Source organism: Acyrthosiphon pisum, chromosome A3 (assembly GCF_005508785.2).
Source record: "Acyrthosiphon pisum isolate AL4f chromosome A3, pea_aphid_22Mar2018_4r6ur, whole genome shotgun sequence".
Classification (NCBI taxonomy): domain Eukaryota; kingdom Metazoa; phylum Arthropoda; class Insecta; order Hemiptera; family Aphididae; genus Acyrthosiphon; species Acyrthosiphon pisum.
Genome location: NC_042496.1, coordinates 426,781 through 446,295, shown reverse-complemented (window position 1 = coordinate 446,295; position 19,515 = coordinate 426,781). Strand labels below are relative to the sequence as shown.

Here is a 19,515-nt window from a genome sequence, read left to right as displayed (position 1 = left end):
TCATGCATCCACTGTCATTTTTTTTAAAGTTACACCAAAAACCAAAATCGATTTTCTCGAAAACAGATTTTGCGTAAAAATTCCCGTTTTTCCTTAATTTTTCTTTTGTTTTTCCCGGCGCTTTTGAAAACCACTGGGAAATTTAAATTTTGACCTCCCCAATGCACCAACGATATTCACTTTCTGATCGAACAAGATACTGAAGTTGAAAATCGTAGCATTATTTCGACTACTTATCGTGTACACAGACACAAAAAAAATAAAAAAATAAAAAAATAAATAAAAAAATAAAAAAACACACATCATTGTAAAATCAATACATTCATCGTTCCACTCAGAATCTAAAATATGTATATATATTTACATAAGAGGAACCAACGTGTAGCTTATATTATGAAATTTATGTACTCGTGTCTTGTGCTTATTACATTTTATTACGTCGTCATCACCGTTGTACACACACACACACACACACACACACACACACACACACACACACACATTCTTATATAATACTTATATACGGCTAGTGTAGGAAAATAAAGTAAAGTGGATAGAAAAATCGTATTTTCCCTCCAATGTACATTGTTTTACAACGTCCTTCTCCTGTGCCGCGCTTATAGCGAACACGCGTGACCGTCTCCTCTTCGACTAAACTCGCACACGATTCCGTCGATTCTTTTTTTTTTTTGCTGAATAATATATTATATATTAAGCTCGCCGCGCCGTAGTCGCAAATTCAATGGGTCGTATGTGGCGGAAGTAGAAATAAACCCACGTGGGTCGTATTCGCGATATAATTTCTTATACACAAATGAATATTATACTATATAATATATATGTATAGGGTAGTCTACTAAACCCACCGCCGCCGAGCGGCAATCTCTGGACAAATTATTCCATAACATCTGCACAAAAGAATCCCTACGACGTATAATATACGAATGAATTATTCCGACACAGCACAAAATACAACCTCAATAACATGTAAATGCGCGCATATATGGGGTTTTTCGAACGGCGGAACGTAAAAGACCGAGGGAGATGGTAGGCGAAAAAAAATTCACAAAGGCCAGTCGAGCATCGGACAATGTTTTATTCACGAGATGACGTTGACAAAATCTCGACTGCGAAACTTCCCCGTTAGTGTGCACGATGATGGTCATGCCTATACCTGCCTGCCTGTCTGTCCTTACCTACTGCTACTATAAACCGACTATATCATTACATAATAATATGCTAGTACACCGTTTAATCGTAAAATGTTATTACTCGTGCATAATATGAAACCGTGGCTGCCGTTTGACGTAAGTTTCTTTTCCGTGAAAATATTCGTCCACGAGAAAGCAGCTGCAGCTCATCGTCAAAGCGAAAATCCACCCAGACTAAACTAAGGCTAATATTTTAAACGTTAAAGTTGTGATCAACACAAACGATTCTTAAAAAGTAAAACAGTAGTTTGAATACGGTATTATTGTATAGAATCGTGTGATGTGTCTTTTTGGCGTCGGTTAAAATGTGTTATAGAGTCTAGACTCTGAATAATATTATAATGGACAAAACAAAAAATAGGGGTGTTCTGCGAGTATAGATATTAGATATAATACCAATTATTGTCTATGTCGGCGAATGTAATGATTTTAATTTTAATTTTAACGAATTAATGTAGATAACAAGAAAATTATAATAAAATTATAAAAACATTTTAAGTTTGCATTTAATATTTAAATGTTAATTTTTACATTTAAGTAAAATCGGCGAAGGTAAAAAGTTTTTGTTATTGCCTGTGGGGTGCTCAGGCACCGAGAACATTTCCTATAAAGAGGCCACTGCTGTACAGCTGTGTGAAGCATTCTTTCAAATGCTCAGCCACCCCACTTGGCTGAACTTATCGTTCAAGTATATTATGCATCCACGGATTAAAAAAAAAAACGCAGCTACTACATGACTACTGACGTTTGAATAATAGAAATAATAATAATTATTATTATTATAGTATTTATATGGTTTTAGGTACAAGTACAACTAATAATTATTAGTATATCGTATTTGGTTTGCAATCTGAAACGGCGAGCTTTGTACGGGGATGCGAATTTTCAGTGTATACACAATGATTCAAACCGTATAATAATACATTTACCTACATTAAGTTTTTGGCGGGATTTGGTCGTGAAAATAATGGACTCGGGCGGTGGTTTCAAGGCACTTTATTATTAAGTAAGACACACACGGAGCAGTCTAAAAGGGGATAGGTAGGAGAGCAGTACATATATGGCTCGAGATAGGGTTAGTGCCGCGTTGGAGGTAATCAAAGAACGTTTCGCCTTGCTGGCGGAGGAGAGCCGCGAGTTTGATGAGCAAATAAACCACCAACAAACGCAAACTTATACACACTCGCACACAGGTGCACCTACACTTACAAGTTACAACCGAGTATCAACCAGCAGCAGCAGTTGTACAAGCTCGCTTAGCCCACCCGAAACGAACATAATAATAATAATAATTATTATTATTTTTATAATAATATCGTCGGGAGACGGATTAGGTGAATGAAAAAACAACCTGAAACGGGAAGAAAACAATGCCAGGTGTGTTACGTGCGCGTTTAACAATCCTACGTGATAATATTACAACAAATTATTATTATCACTACACTTTCGTCTGGTGAATTGTCGGTTAGGCATATAGTTTAGGTACATCAAGTATAATGTATATATATATACGTGCGTGTAGCGGTATGGTAACCTCCGGGCGAACGAAACGATCCGGCCGTGAACGGATAATGAACCGGAATGTTGTAACAATATAATGATAATAATAATATTATAGTAATACTATGTCGATAATCACGAGCGGCGTTCACATCGAGCTACAACATAACCGTGTTGTTAAGGTTTCCGTCGTCTCGGTTGTCCTCGGTTTTGGATAATGGAAATTTTTTTTTTATCAGCGACCATAATATTAAATTGTTGATCGCATTTTCCACGATTTTCTCAATCTTTTTTTCCTCCCCAATATCTCTACTGCCGCTGCAGCTTTATTATATAGTTGGACGTGATAATGGTCGCTTCAGATCTGTCCACAAGATACGTCTTCGCCGCCGCCGCCGTTGTAACCTCAGACGTTTTGCGTGAAACTTTTCAGTATAAAAAGACGTATAATAATATAGCTAAGCCATTGCGTATAAATTCTAGTCAAGAATTTACTCACTGCAATGACATAAAATATAAACTCTATTAAAACACAATAGGTGTAAGGTTAGCGACCACGATATAATATATTACCTATTATATAGGGTATGTTTAGATATACTAAATTTCTCAAGTGTCGGAAACCGAGACTCGAGAATTAAATCTAAACTGTCGGATCTACTATCGGATTATATATTTATGACTTCTAAAAAGTAAGATATATTTAATTAAATTTAAAAAAAAAAATTAAATTAAATTTTTTTTTTATTTTTTGAAAAATATATGGACGTATAATCAACTTTGAAGAATAAATTAGATTATTCATTCTTAATCTAGAAAAATAAAATCATTTGAAATTAATTTCCGTAACAATATTTAATATCACATTTTATGGTGCTAAAAAATTCAAAAACTATTGTTCTAAATAATTAATTGCTTGTACAATGATAACATATAATCATCATTAAAGTATAAAAATAATATAAAATAGATAACTAACTATTATATTATTAAATATTTCTATTTTTGATAGAATAAAATAATTTTACATTCCAAAGTTATAATGGAAAACTAAATAGAAATTGCGAGAAAAAATAAATGTTTGGTACGAACACGATTAGGATGTGTTAAAACAATACAACATTACATAACAGATTAATCGTATAAAATTGAGTTAATACATGGACACTGCAGCAGTAGTCGAGTTTTTATACGTGATGTATTGCGCAAATTTAAACTTTAAACCTAACTGTATTAACAATCCCAAGCCAGATTAAAATATAGACTATCATTGGCTGAAAACAACAACACGTACTATGGATTGATTTATGGGAGTTTTTTTAATGCCGGAATAAAGATATAAATTTCTATACAATAAAAATCGTAATTTATGTTATTGTTATTATTATAATTTATTTTTACACAGTTTGTTTATTAGATTAGTATATTTCTAATAAAAAATGTATTTAATTAGATTAACTAATTCAGAGATAATTATTTTATTTTAGAATACGACTTGTACGAAGTTTCATCTGTATTAAATTGATAATTTTTCCTATTTGAAACGGACAAAAATGTATTCGATAATAATAACAAAACATTTATTTTATTGAAAAAAAATTGTTTTAAATACCTTAGAATTCTATTTATATAATGATGTATATTTTTTTTTGTAGAGCATATTATAGGTACAAGATATACGAAGTGTTCAATTTAGTGTAATACCATAAATTCGAGGCATACGTTAATAATTCATCATCGTCAATTCATCGCAGTATCAATTTATTGGCGAGGCAATATATTACGCGGTTAATATATCGTAAAATGTTTGGTGAAAATAAATATTTACATAGTAATTTACTTACATGCTGCAAAGTAAAAATGATTAATAGCTTATTTCAATTATTATTGTATTACAATCTTACCAATAATAACTAAAAAATCATAATTTTTTTTTGTACAGTAAATATTGAAACCATTATAGGTAGCTTGCAGACTTCAAAATCAGTAAGTTACAGAATCATACATTTTTAGGTATTATATAAATATTTTATCATTTCTTTATTCACTCTAATAATGGTGCTCGTATTATAGATATTATGTATTTATTTTAACTTTATATTTATTGAATATTCTAAGATATTATCGATAATAATATAGCTTTTATTTATAATGTTTACGGCGTTAAGCAACATTTTTTAGATAGAAATATAATATTATGTATTTAGTTTAGAAACTATGTATTCAACTATATATATAATGATTATGTGTAATCCCGTAATTATACTCTCTTAGTCTCAGACTTATATATAATCCATTAAGAAGGTCAATATAGAAACTATATTATATAGAATACTGACCTGACTTTCGATTGGGTCTTATCTAAATATACAGTAACTTTGTATAAATCTGACAAAGAAAGATGAACCATTATTGATCGTATAAGTTTAATGTCGAGGAAATATTAAATAAAAAAATGAATGAAAAGTTATTCAATCTATTAAAAAACTCTTTTTCGTTCTACATTTAAAAATAACATAATATACATAATAACTATACAATATAATATATTTACATAAGATTTAATGTTTTTTTTATTGAGCATAGACTTAAATATTATCTAATTTTTGTTGTATATTTTAACACACAAATCTGATAATGTAAAAGAAACTTCTTAAAAAGTAAAGAATAAGTAAGATAAGTTGTTTAAGGGGAAAAAATGTGAATATATTTTTGTAACAAGTTATTCTTTGCGAAGTTTAAAAATAATACAATTTCCTTCGAACACAAATGGGCTCATGGAGGAACTTGAGACCGACGACTACGATGAAATTGAAATCTAAAATTGAATTTCAACACATTGGTTGTAAAAATATATATATATATATATATATATAATCAAAAGAATACCTACTTGTAGATAGGGAAAGTAGTGTTTTTGTCATCTTGTGTATATTTTATGTAACTTTTAAAATTTTATTTCAATATATTATTATTGTTGAAAGCCAAAACATGATTTGTAGTTGGATTGGAGTATGTACATTTTAAAGTTCCGATATTTTAATTTTTGAAATTTTAAAAAGAGAACGTAATATTACAGTAATATACATATCATATATATTATATTATGAAATTCTATCAATATTTTTTATAAATACAGCAAAGAAACGAATTAAAGTAAAATCGATGCACATACAATCAATTTATCTATACTTCATAGTTATAAAAATAAATGTAATACCTATAAATATATATTTAATTTACATATGACATTTGTTGACGATCGATTAAAGGTGGACGTTGACACTATAGAACTATTATAGCCATACACTAACAAATATAGGAGGATAGTAATTTATAGAGTATATAAGTGTCGCACTGCAGCAGGATATTTACATCCGTCGAAATCAAATAAAAAACGTCCGTTTTAAATTGGATTATCGTAATTAAATGTGTGATTTTATTTTAAAAATTCGACCATAAAATATTGCAATATATTACGCGTGTGCCGCCCGAGGGGAGAAACGGCTGAGACTTATTATTAATATTACTCGATATTATTGTTATTTTCACTTCGGGACGGGATTCGTTGTACGATAGGAGGGACGACCAAGACCGCCACCCCTCCAACGCCACGGAGGGCTGCTGAATGTTTTTCCATAATATTCGTGGCGACCGGACGAGACGTCGGCTTAAATCCTGCACAGTGCATCGCCCTAATATATAACATGTATAATGTATATAATATATATATACAAGGTGCACCTACTTAAGGGGTGGAGGAAGTGGGGATATATCAGTTTAATAAGCTATTCGTTTAATTTACGGCTGACGGTAATACGCCGATAGTATATATATTAATATATATATATATAGATTATATGAGTTTTTTTTCGCTGGAGGTGGTGGGTGTCATTCTGGTGCAAATATCCCGTCGTAAAATATCCGAAGGGAAGGCCGCGAGCACGGCGACACTGCACCGATCAGGGACGACAATAATTACAATAAAAGCTCTGCAGCCTTATATTTATCGAGGATTGCCCTGCAATAAAATTTTATTTACTATACCGCACGACGACCACGGCGGTTATAGAGCGGCAAAACAAATCGGGTGTACAGGGGAAAAAAAAATATATATATAATATGCGTCATTATACATACACACTGTTTATAAATAAATACTGCCCCGGCTATTAGTGGCCATGTTTCAATTTGTCCGGTCCAATAATTGTCGTTGCGGAGTATATGGTATACTGCACGTTTGAAGGGGTTTGGTTAATGATTTTTGCGGCTTTAATAACGGTTTGCAAAATATAATAACCTACAGTGGTGACCGTCGCGGCGCAGTAGGCGTACTCGTGCACACAGTTTTGAATGAAAAAAATAGCGCAATTTATACCGACCTTCGGGGGTTGGGACGAATGCTGTGTGGCGGGGGATGCTGGGGCGAAGATGACCAACGCGCGGCAGCTCGATTTTATCGGCCGAATGACACTTTATGGGTAACTAAATAACAATTAAACGTTTTATTACGATGCTATATTCTAGGTGTATATTATTATTATTATAATGTGCGCCGTAACTGTAATAATATAATACGCGGGACACGACGCGATAGCCGCGAATCGTTATCGCAGACGTGACTGAACAAACCTAAGTCGAGGATAAAAATCAAACGCGTTTCTTTTACAGGAAACAAGGTTTCAACGACTACACACTAGGATAACACGATTCAACGACGATGGTTCACGCGCCATATTTACCTATATTTCAATTTATGTGTTCAAGTGGCGTTTTAAAATTTTTTTTTGATTTTTTTTTTTTTCAAACGACTTCATAAAATTCATCTTTTTGTTTGAAATGAAAATATAAATATAGCAATATTTCACTGTCTAGACGTTTATTTGACATGGGATAAAATGGTTTGGTTCACTAACATATTACATATTCTGCAGTAAAGATGTAGATTACTGTGTACTGTGTACTGTGTACTGTGTACTCGTTTTTCTATAATTTATAATAATTACACATTTAAATAATAATATTTTAAAAAATATATCAAAAATACGCAACGCTCAATTACACTGCTATAGGGAATGTTTTATAATGACATTTTAATTTATTTATTTTCCCCATTTCATTAAACAAAACCAGTAAATTATATTCACTCTTAAAGCCACATTACTAAGAACGTTATTATTATAAATGGTTTATAGAATAAACACTTATATTTAAATGCATGATATATCTTTTAGAAACTAAAATTTAGATTAAAATGTTTGAAAATTAATAACATTTGCAGTGATTTTACTATAAAAATGTACGAACAAATTTTATTATACATTAATATATGTATTAATTTATTATTGCTCTAGATTTTGAGCGAAGCGTTAAAATTTGAATATAAATATTGTATCATAGGTCGATAGATGTACTTAATTGTTCAAGATTCACAATATTTTGAATGAAAATCTTGAAAACGTTAAAGAAACTTAGTTAGGTTAATTAACTTTATGAATCTGTCGTACAAAGAAATTATTCGTTTAGCAAATACGATGAAACAATTAAATTATATACAAAGTGGACGAATAAGCTTAGGTTTATTATTGTTGTAGTACTATAATAATATTTATTACAATTGGGTTGTGTTCTGGATGAAATTTAAAATAAGATTTTTATTTCCATATAAAATTACAAATTAAAATTAAATGATCTATATACAACTGAAATGAAACTGGAATCATATGCCAAATAATTAAATGGTATTGTGTTTATTTCAAATCATATGGTTTTTGTATACAGTTAATTTTAATGACGGCCTACTGTTGAAATATAAACGCTTCGTTTGGTGTGCCAAAATAGGCGTAATAATTCGAGAAAAAAAATGATACACTGATCAGTGCATTGTGTTATTTAGTTTGTTAAATTAATTTTGTGACGGTAATAAAATATGACACGGTGAGTAACCAATAAAGAGACTTGTGAAGTCATGATGATTTAAAACAGGACGATTTTTGTGAATCTGTACACGCGAAAACGAAATTCACAATGGATTTAATCGATTGATTAAAAGTGAGAGGATTATACGAATGCGTCTGCAATAATTAATAATAGGCAATTGTCGAATAAATCAAAATAAAATATGAACCAATAAAATATTTGGTGGAGGTATGAAATTTTTTTTATTATTATTATTCATAGACCGTTCAAGATACACACAAAACCAACACACGGATTTTCCACGTACAGAAGAAAATCTTTATCGAAACACTCGAACATGGTATACACGACTATTATACGGTATACACTGCACATATATTATGTAAGTACGTGTAAATCTAATTCAGCGGAAAGAAAAAAATCATCTTCCTCGCGCCGCCTGACGACGACGAACCACGCCGTCGGAAATAATTAATTATATTATCTCGGGCCACGTGAAAAACCGAACGGATCCAAGAACGTGCGAGACGTGTTATACTCGTACACGTGGTATACACGTATAGGTACACGTTCAGTGTGTGGTATAATAATATGAGGTTATTCTGGAGCTAATGGGGCACGTATAACTGTCAGGACGGTTGCCGTTGATAAATTGTCGTACACGTCGTGGAAATTGCAGCTCGCGAAAAAAGACCCCACCGCGTTTTGGGGACTCGGTTGCGTTCGGGGGACGAGTGGAAGATAATAATAATATAATATACATACCTACTACCTATACATATATATATATATGTAATGATATGTATGTATATATATATATAAATATAAATGTAAGATGCAGAAGGAATATCGGTCGTATCGCGTGTATATTATAATTTATATTATTGTATCGTAAAGGATTTTTTTTTTTATCAAGGAATCGTCGTGACCGGTGGAGGTGGAAATGCGATGCGATAGAAGATGAGAAAAATATTGCAGAGATCGAACAGGAACGGTCGATTTTTACCCCCAAATTTCCGCCATCCCTTACATGCGTGCGCGCGTATTAGATTATTTCTACATATTATATAATATGTACATGGGCATACAGCCGCCAAGGGGACGACGGAGAGACGAGAGAAACAATGCAGCTGCAGCTGCATGCAGTGGCGTTAACAGACCAATAAACGGTTTTAGGACGAGGTCCAAATAACTCTTAATTTAATATAATAACATTTCGGAGTCGGCAAATAATACATGAGGGGGGGCTGCCGGGGTCAGTGGTATTTGGCGCGTGTAAGGAGGGTATAGCGTGATCTTTAAGGGATTTCGATATCATCGTGGCGGCCGAATATATCGGGTCGTTTAATGATAGGCCGGCGGAGAGGTTATTTCACTTATCAGTATGCGAATCTCTTTTTCCGTCGGCGCCGTTTCTTGAACGTTTTCGACTTCATCCAGACCAATAAAAATAGTCCCCCGTTCCCGCCAAAAAGAAAAAGAAAAACGACGATGGCGATCCGCATATACGACATATCATTATATATACTCACTTTACGACGTTTGGTTCCTAAATGTTTTTATGACGAAAAAGACGTCACGTTATTGCATTGGATTGACCAATACATTCCGAAATAATATATCCAGTACCAGATCAGTTTTATCCTCCTTTTGTCCTACGCCATCGTCACTGTGGCTATGAAATCGATTTCATTAGACTTGATTAAATACGTCGACAAAACGTGAACATCCAGCTACGTCATGTTATTATTATTATCATAGTGCGATTTAATTATTATTTTTATGTTACTCGATATAGGTCATTCGAACGAGTTACAATCAATGTAAACGAAATCGTTATTAAATATAGACAAAAACACTATGAATAGTATTTAACATGGTTTACATGATTTATCGTTTGAAAAATGAGAAAAACCTCATACAAGTTTAATACATTGATATTTCGAAAACCAATTGTTTTAAACTTAACATTGCTGTATATTCGTGGCTATATACCACCGCACATTATTCAGCTTCGTATAGTTATTTATATTTTATACATTTTTAATAAATATTAAGTTTTTTACTTTGACCAATGGGACTAGACACGAACATTATTAATTAAAAAAAATATATAAAACATAGAGACAAAACCTTTCTACTCATTATAAAAGATAGAACACAAATATTAATTAGATTCGTTAATACTACAGTGAAAGTATAATAATTATAAGTAATATAATCGTAAGAACGAAATGAAAAAAAGTACCATAAAAAGTGCTTAATATTTTTTTCCTTGTCTACTTGTGCTAAATCTATACGTTATAATACCGTATTCAAGCTGATAAATCTGAAAGGGATGATAGAAGAGTATACTAACCTTCTCATTACTGTTTTTGAAATTTATCTTCTGGTAAAACTAATTTGCAACAAGTCTCGCTTCCTTTTTATTTTTTCTCTCCATTCACTCTTGTACGACGTAGATTTTCATTTACTCAGCCGCAGCTTATTTCCCGACATAACGGTTCATTTGGTCTTTGACGAAAGATCGAATGAGTCGAGGCATGGCCTGCAGTGACGGTTACGGGGTGGGTGGGAGAGGCACTCTTATTCGCAATAATAATAATAATAATAATAATAATAATAATAATAATTTGAGAGGGTAGTGAAAAATATAGTACATATATAACATCAGAGCTTGAAATTAAAGTTCTCTTGACTAACGAAGTCAACCGTGTATATATGCATTCTAAATTATGTCTATCAATTGTTTTTAAGAAGGTAAAAAAATAAATGTGACGCCAGCGGCCGGCCTCTCTCTCATCATTAATGGGTAAGTTAAATAGAACCCCAAGTCTGCTGATTTCTATCGTATTGCAAAGAATATTATCCATTGGTCTAATTCGATACGAAAAAAAAATTGTATTATATACGATATTTTTTCTCTATGGTTTTCTTTTTTGCCCCACTGGTCGTCGGCGAAACAATATCACTGTCTACCAGAAAACTTGTTACGAGTGTCTCATTAAAAGAAATTGTTCCGCGTTACTAATGAACCCTTTACAGACACTCTATATGCGTAAAAAACACATACAAAAAGGTTTATAACGGTTGGGTGGGTTTTCTCTCAGCTGGGACAATTTGGCTCACGGTCGGGAGTCGTCATTAAATTGGTCAAATTTGATTATCACACGTTATGATGCGCACCGTGTGTTTGGAAAAATTTTAATTTGCAGAGAAAAACATGTAGTAAGAATAGGTGTAATGAAATTATATAATTATTATGAATTTCATTTGGGCCCCGTAAAGCTGAATTCGTTTTCAAAACTTTTATTCTTTGTTCTCTTTCATGAAATGCGTATAATATTATGATGCACCCGCCTATTTCATGCATGGTGGTTATTATAGACATAGGTAAATTCATCTGTTTAATTGATTTTTTTCAGTCACTGGAGCGGTTACAGGTTTTTCCACACATGACTATATTATAATTACTTTATATTACTATAAAATTAACGTATATGATACCTACGTAAATCATTTTTTTTTTTAAACTTATATCGAGAATTAATGTAACTGTATTTATATAAATATAAACGATTCTGTACAACGGGGTTCGGAGGTATAGGTTACCTGGTATAGTATTATTGTCATCATGAAATAAGTAAGCTTAAGGTATAATATTCGGTCACATAATAGTTAACGACATTTTTATTTTTTTTTATTAAAAAGTTTCATTCAACAGTAATTTCCAGAAAACGATTTACTTATGCACTATGGTTTACTCTCGAAATGTTGCATGAATTATTAGTGTGACCGAAATATATCTCTCTAGAAGGTAAAAAAAAATGCGTTCACTTGGTGGTAGCAAAAGTTTACAATTTTTGGTTTTAAATGCAATTAATGAAGGTACGAGTACATGTTCAAATGTAGTTTGTCATATTTCGCAAAGTGTAATGCGGTAAACTTCTTTAGACCGTTTCAAGTATTCGCACACCTAAAACGTATGCATGCGACGAACAAGTTTCTTTCGCTTGGGGCACCCTCCCCCCCCCAACGCTTAACTCTCATTTGTACCATTCGACAAAACTTCGTTAGGGGAAATCAGCAAATCGTCGACCGTGTTTTTGGCAACGAGACGACTGAGAGATTCGGCATAGTTACTTAAAACGAATTCTTGTACGGAAAGTACTTATACCTCGATGATGAATCTCCTTCTATTAAAACATTCCAAACGTAAAATGATTCGGATTCAACTTTAAATTACGTTATACGACCCGTGGTTTTAATACGTTTTCAGATGAAACTTTTGTAAAACATATTAAATTAAAATATTTCAATATCGTTTTTATTTAAAATATTTTTTAAGTCACCAATCAGTAAAAAAATCAAAATGAAAAAAAAAACGAATGCGATAGTTCCAACCCCATTACTAGTCTAGTGTAATATAATATAATTTCGTACGCTCCATTTATGATTATTGTGATTAAATTATTTATACTGGTATATTGTTCAAAAATAACATAGTAATATCACTAATATCATACAAGTATATAATTATAGCTGTAGATTTTTTTTTTATTTCTATTCCGGAGTTTGCTATTAGTTTCATTAATAGTAAAAATTATAATTAACATTTGAATACTACAAGTTAATATTGTAAGATTTTTTGAACAAAAATAGGTATTGTTAAATACACAATGGGAACACGATAAAATGTTTGCACAAAGGGCTCGGACTAATGGTACAGTGTTTAATAATAATAACAATAATTTCTACTTTATTCAAATGCCAATATAATAATATGAATGTTAAAAATCCACCCTCCGGATTATATTCCACTTATGTACAGTGTGCACCGTGCAGTGTATCATGGGGGACGGGTCCGGACATTGCACGTTTACGACAACGGTCCGAATAAATTTTCACTATAAATTTGTAAGCCCCTGTTGATAACGTAAAATAAATTTGATTTTTTTTTTCAATTCCTATATTATCAATGAATCGTCATAAAATTTGAAACACACATTATTTATATATACGATCAGCGAACGGTAAATACGTCATGTCACAATCATAGCTATAATATTATTTGTAATAGTAATAATTATTTTACTCCGGTTCCGGATACAGAATATTACTCGCGGTTTTGTATGTTTGAACGAGCAAAGCGCCATTGGACACTGTACCTATATGAGGGGACGCGGGTGGTAAAAAAGTTTCCATTTTCCGCAAACCGTTTCCTATCGGACGAATTACGGAGAGGAGCTCGACTCTAATGTCATTGCTGTTCGGTGTGCGTGTATATATATGGGTACGGGAATGATGGACACGGTATATATAGCTAGGTCGTTACATTATATCATTACGGTGGCGAGGCGGATAGAAGCCACATAGGTTTAAATGTTTAAAGACGTATTGGCCGTTTTATGGATTTTCGGTACCTAACATTCCTGAACCGACCAACATTATAGCGTCCGTAATTCTAAAAGGGTTGACCACATAAAATATTGCTGTGTGTACCCATCAAAGTATCAGCGTAGTATTGGGATCATTATACGTACCTACATTGCTGCTGCTGGCCATAAGTTATTATTTTAATTACGATTTATGGTGCAGGTTCGGTGCGATGCGACGACCTCGGGGGATTTGAACTTGTTTAGAAAAATATACGAGTACGGTACAGTAACATTGTTTTTTTTTTCACCTTCGGTGTACTGTACGAATTTAATTCAATAAAAGTTCAAAATAAATGGCCTCAGGTGAGTGAAAAGTCGGGTTTTCTCTTTATCATATTTTCAGTTTTTTTTTAACATTTACATTATATGTATATAATATATATGTACATTTTTTTTATAATATGTATAATGTAATATTAATAACGATAAATGAGACCAGTGCAGCTTTTGAAATTTATGACCTTTGACCCTTTCGCTGTACATGCGCGTAAATACTGAAATTTTCATCTCCCACTTCTCGCCTCCGCCATATTCTCCAAACGAGGTTAAACAGGACTTGTGATTTATGCCTAGCAATTACATGCGGTCAAAGGCTCACCGGGCCTGGGAATGCAATTAGGTTGCACCGTTGATGTATGACCGAAGCGAGAATTTTGAAGATTTTAATTTGCCACAATTGCTTCACCGTGTAAATGAGAGCGCCGTTAATTTCGGGATGTTCTTTCAACTTGAAATTAGTTCAAAACGCCGCGAACAACTCCTCGTCCTCCTCGCCCCGGAGGCTCCCTATTACTTGTTATTCACCGTCTCCTTGTCAGGCATTTTTTTTAACTGAAAAGTTATTAGCATTAATAACTCTTTAAATATCCCCTCAGGTAAATAAATAATTTCCTTAAAACAATTCCCAACGAAAAGCAACGAGGATATTAAAACAAAAACGGATATTAAGACTACTCTATAGGTACTACCTATACTTTTTTTTTTAATTATAAAAATATATTTCTAAAATTTGAACCGTATAACAAAAAAAAAAAAAGGAAGTTTAATTGAAATAATTTGACAAGGAAATGGCATTCGTTTTTTGTACAACGTGCATTCGTTGGTTACAATACAATTATATGTATACGAGTAAAGTACCTACAATTATAGTACTATATACATATAAAACACATCATATATATTATATTATGTCAGTCTGTATTCAGTTGTATAGTTTCTTTATTCCGATATTTGTTTCAGAAAATAATATTGGGTTCATGATATACCATTCATAATAATAGCTGTTTATTTTACATTTTACTAGGAATCATAATATAAATAATGTTTCTTATGCTTTTAAAATGTATATAACATTTCTTTGTAAAAAAAAACAATATACATCGTACCTATATAATACTAGGTAAATAGTGCGGAATGTGATCCAAATAATGGCCTCAGGCGCTGCTTATTTGTCAATTTGAAAAAAACTCAAACCACAAAATACATTTTATAAAAAGATTTGAGGCTAAAATACATTATACATACAAAGATATTTGAAGGTATGTACTGGCTGGTACTATATACTAAATGTTTAGGTACCATAAGTAGACGTAATAAACTTCATATAATTACGCAGGTATATATAGAGGTATATTCGATACATACCAGTATATTTATGGCTTTCTATTTAATTATGAGCTTATTTTGTATATTAAAACTAATACCTTCGGTTATATATTATAAACATGTTATAATATAACCCTAAACATTTCCTCTTTAAGTTTTAATCAACTTGGACCCATAAAACGGTATTAACATGATATTGTGTTGGAGAAATTAATATTATAAATTAGTAGGTAGGTAAGTACTCAATATTCGGTATAAATAAGTTACAAAGGTTTTTAAGATGTTGAAACTTGAAAGTATTAAGGTACTTGATATTTTGGATATTATGATACTATTACCTAAAATAATCTTATCTGTTGTAGTAATTTGGCAAAGATCGAAAATTAAATTCATTAATGTTATTAGATTATTTGCAATACATTAATCTTTGTAGTGTACTTTAAGTACCCATGTTTATCATTAATTTAACAATTTCAAATAGTTTTAATAGTTTTGAGTGAAAAACACTCAGAATAATTGTATTGCAATCGTTTTTGCGTATCGAACCAAAGTGTTTGGCGCTTAAGACATTCTAATGTTCAAGTTTTTTATTTGTCCAATACTGGTATCACTGTATTCTGATATTAGCACAGGATAAGTGATATCATAGAGGTGTTCGTATAAATAAGATGTACCTATAGGTATTTGTTAAAAGTCATTGATTTGAAAGTATTTAAACAATATTAAAACACAAATTCGGCTAAAATTTATATGAGCCAACAGCGTTTATATCATACGCTATAGATATGTAATTATATGTAACGTGTTGTTCTAAGGCGTTTTAAGTACAGTTTATGAAGTAACAGTATATTATATTTTAAGGTACCTAAGTACATATACTTGACGAGAACGTGTTGTAAGGGTGGTTGCAATTTCATTCCTTAGTAAGGGCGCTTATTTCAAATTATTTTAATCTAGTGAGATAAGTTATCAATGTAAAAATAGTTAGGTCATTACTTATGAACGTTAAGGAATAATTAACAGTTTGTACGTACCTTGCAGCTGGAGTGGCTGATGTTGCTCAGGTTCAGCCGGTACACGTGATCCCTGAAAACCAAATCAACCAACGTTATATATTATTAATTAATTAACGAAGTACGAAGAAGGGTGGGAGCACTAAGGTGATTAGTACTGTAATAGACAAGGGCCTGTCACTATTTAGACGATCGAAAAGTTTTCGGCCCTGCAGTGAACTGTCAGGAAGCAGAACGCGCGAGGATGTATACCACCGACTTCCGTAGATGTGTGCGCGCGGACTTTGGAGTATTGACCGGGTATGGGCGAGGGGCTGACGGAGAAATGATTAAACTTTAGAATTAATTTAGGATCAGAATTTATGTATACATTATATATACATAATATAATAATATGTACACGCCAATCCCAGAGAGAATGCAATTGAACATGTGCCGCCGAGAGCTAATTACGGCGTATATTCGGAATGTTTGTTTGGCATAACGCACTACGCACACACGTCACGAGCAAGATGACGATAATAATTATAATTATAATAATAATAGTAATAATAATAATAATAATAATAATAATATGATAATGCCAAAAAGAGACGGACGTTTGGCGTATCAAACAGTTAAGTTTTGCCGAAATACATATATAGGTATGTGGAAAATGACGTTCTCACCAGTATTGTATAATGTTTATTATTATGATTGTATTATCGTCTAGGGTGTCAATGCAACGAGAAGATGGTGAACAATAATAATAATAATAATATTATACTCGCAATGTGCTTATTCCGCGTGAAGGTTCGTCACGTCGAGTCGAAATTTGCAATAACTTGGCATGTATACGACAATATACGTAGTTAGATATTGGACAGGTAGGGAATTGGGGAGAATTCTGTATTTTATTTTTTGTTTTTTTTACCAGAACTATCTCATTCAGGTAATCAAAATATTTTTTTTATGTATTCAATAAAAAGTTAATCATATTTTTAATTTGTTGTCGTTATTATAATAATATGTTTGACTATTATTGTGTAAATAACTGGTACCTATGTATATTATGTTCTGTGCATTAATATTATGTTTAGTGCACATTATAGGCTATATCTAGTTAATATGAATGATAAAAGCTGAGCAAAACTAATTAAAACATTGCTGGTAGAGTGTGGTCGTGCGAGTGTGTTTGCCTATTTAAGTGTAAAAAAATTGTAATCCTCTCCCAATAAAATTCAACTAAACCTCCGCATGTGTTCGTATATTATATTTTCGGTGCCCTTGGGTAGTTTCTCGTCTCGGGAAATACGATCGGTATTATAAAACTTATGTTTTAGGCAAATATATCGCGCGCGCTAAGAACCGTAAACCGCAGACGCTGTGCACAAAAAGATTATCATGTTCCCGAATACATTAAAATAAAAGGCCGAAACGGTATTATACAATACCCACACACTTCGGTAGAAAGGACGTTCGCGGTGGCCCGAGTACGGTGGATAATGATCATAGATGTACGCGGTGGCCAAAGAATAGGTAGATAAATTATTGTGCCACATACCATATAGGACTGTTGTCGAACGTGTTTGTTAAAAATGTTTCTTACGACTCGACGGACAGTGCTTTGAAAACAAAATATTATGTTTTACAACGGTGTTCGTACACAAAAGATCTCCATTAAATGGCAACTTGATGCCCGCTAGTACTATTTATTTTCATGTTATAGTACGCCGCACCTATTGCCTATGTGTTGGGTTATATTGCTAAGTGAACGTGTGTTTTTGCTAGTTTTTCTGAATATAAGGCCCGGAGCAAACTATTGAGATGATTTTACATTTCCGTCACTAAACAACTTGCCATATTATGCAATATTGTGGTCCACCGATTATTGTAAAATTACGTATATTATACTACAATAGTAACGGTAGTAATATTCAGAATGCTTCATTAGACATCTGACGGATCTGATATGATTATAGTTATTATTAACCTAACTACATAATTGTTTTAAGCGAAGATGAACATTATCTGCTTAAAATTATTTTTTCTAAAATTTGTTAACAAAATCCTTGTTATACACTTATACCTAGATAAAATAAATAAAAATAATGGTCTTAAGTTGTTTTTTATTATAATTATAAGGTATAACATATATTTGAAAGTAAAAACACTACCTATCAATTAATTTAATGAATTTACGAAATAGTAAAAAATATAACTAAACACCAAAAGTCTGATTGAAAATCAATGTGAACTTCATAAAATTTAGAAAAAATAATGTTAGTTTTTTATCAATTTATCTAGGTACCTATATGTATATTTTTTAAATAGTAGCACTGTGCAAGCTCATTCATTCTACAACTATAATATAAAAATCTCAAAATAAAATTTGTACCTATACAACATGAAAATATCCAATAATGATAAACAAATGCAAATTCAAAATCGTTTATTAAACTTGATAATTGGCTTTAAATTTGAAACGACAATACAACATTAGACGGGGTCGACGCGAACGGAGCGAGATGAGTGTTCAACAGCCTATTGCTGATATAATCTGCAGCAGTCTTTACTCTTTCAAGTGTGTCATAATTGGAGAGAAAAAAATATAACAATATACAATAATATATTAATTTTGAACCGTAATAATGGAGAGGTAATTGTACGTCTCGTCACAATTGCACAATACGGCTCAGGTATTTGATTTAATTCGCGCGTTCGGCCGTGACGCAATTTTTACCGCGTTTCAATTAAAAAACAAATACTCGTGTTATATTCTCGATCGAGAGTTATTTTATTTCACGAACGATTTCTTTTATGCCCCACGGGGGTTAACGCAGCCGCCTC

The 19,515-nt window shown here is 32.2% G+C and overlaps 1 protein-coding gene across 3 annotated transcripts in view; it reads right to left on the bottom strand.

The window, feature by feature from the left end:
• The window catches only part of LOC100167244 (semaphorin-2A), a 401,079-nt gene that overhangs the window by 42,632 nt on the left and 338,932 nt on the right, over positions 1-19,515 (bottom strand). For all 3 annotated transcript variants that reach the window (XM_029491091.1, XM_008181495.3, XM_008181496.3), the window contains one exon: positions 16,708-16,759. In XM_029491091.1, coding sequence (XP_029346951.1) covers positions 16,708-16,759 — 52 coding nt within the window. The remainder of the gene's footprint in view (positions 1-16,707; positions 16,760-19,515) is intronic.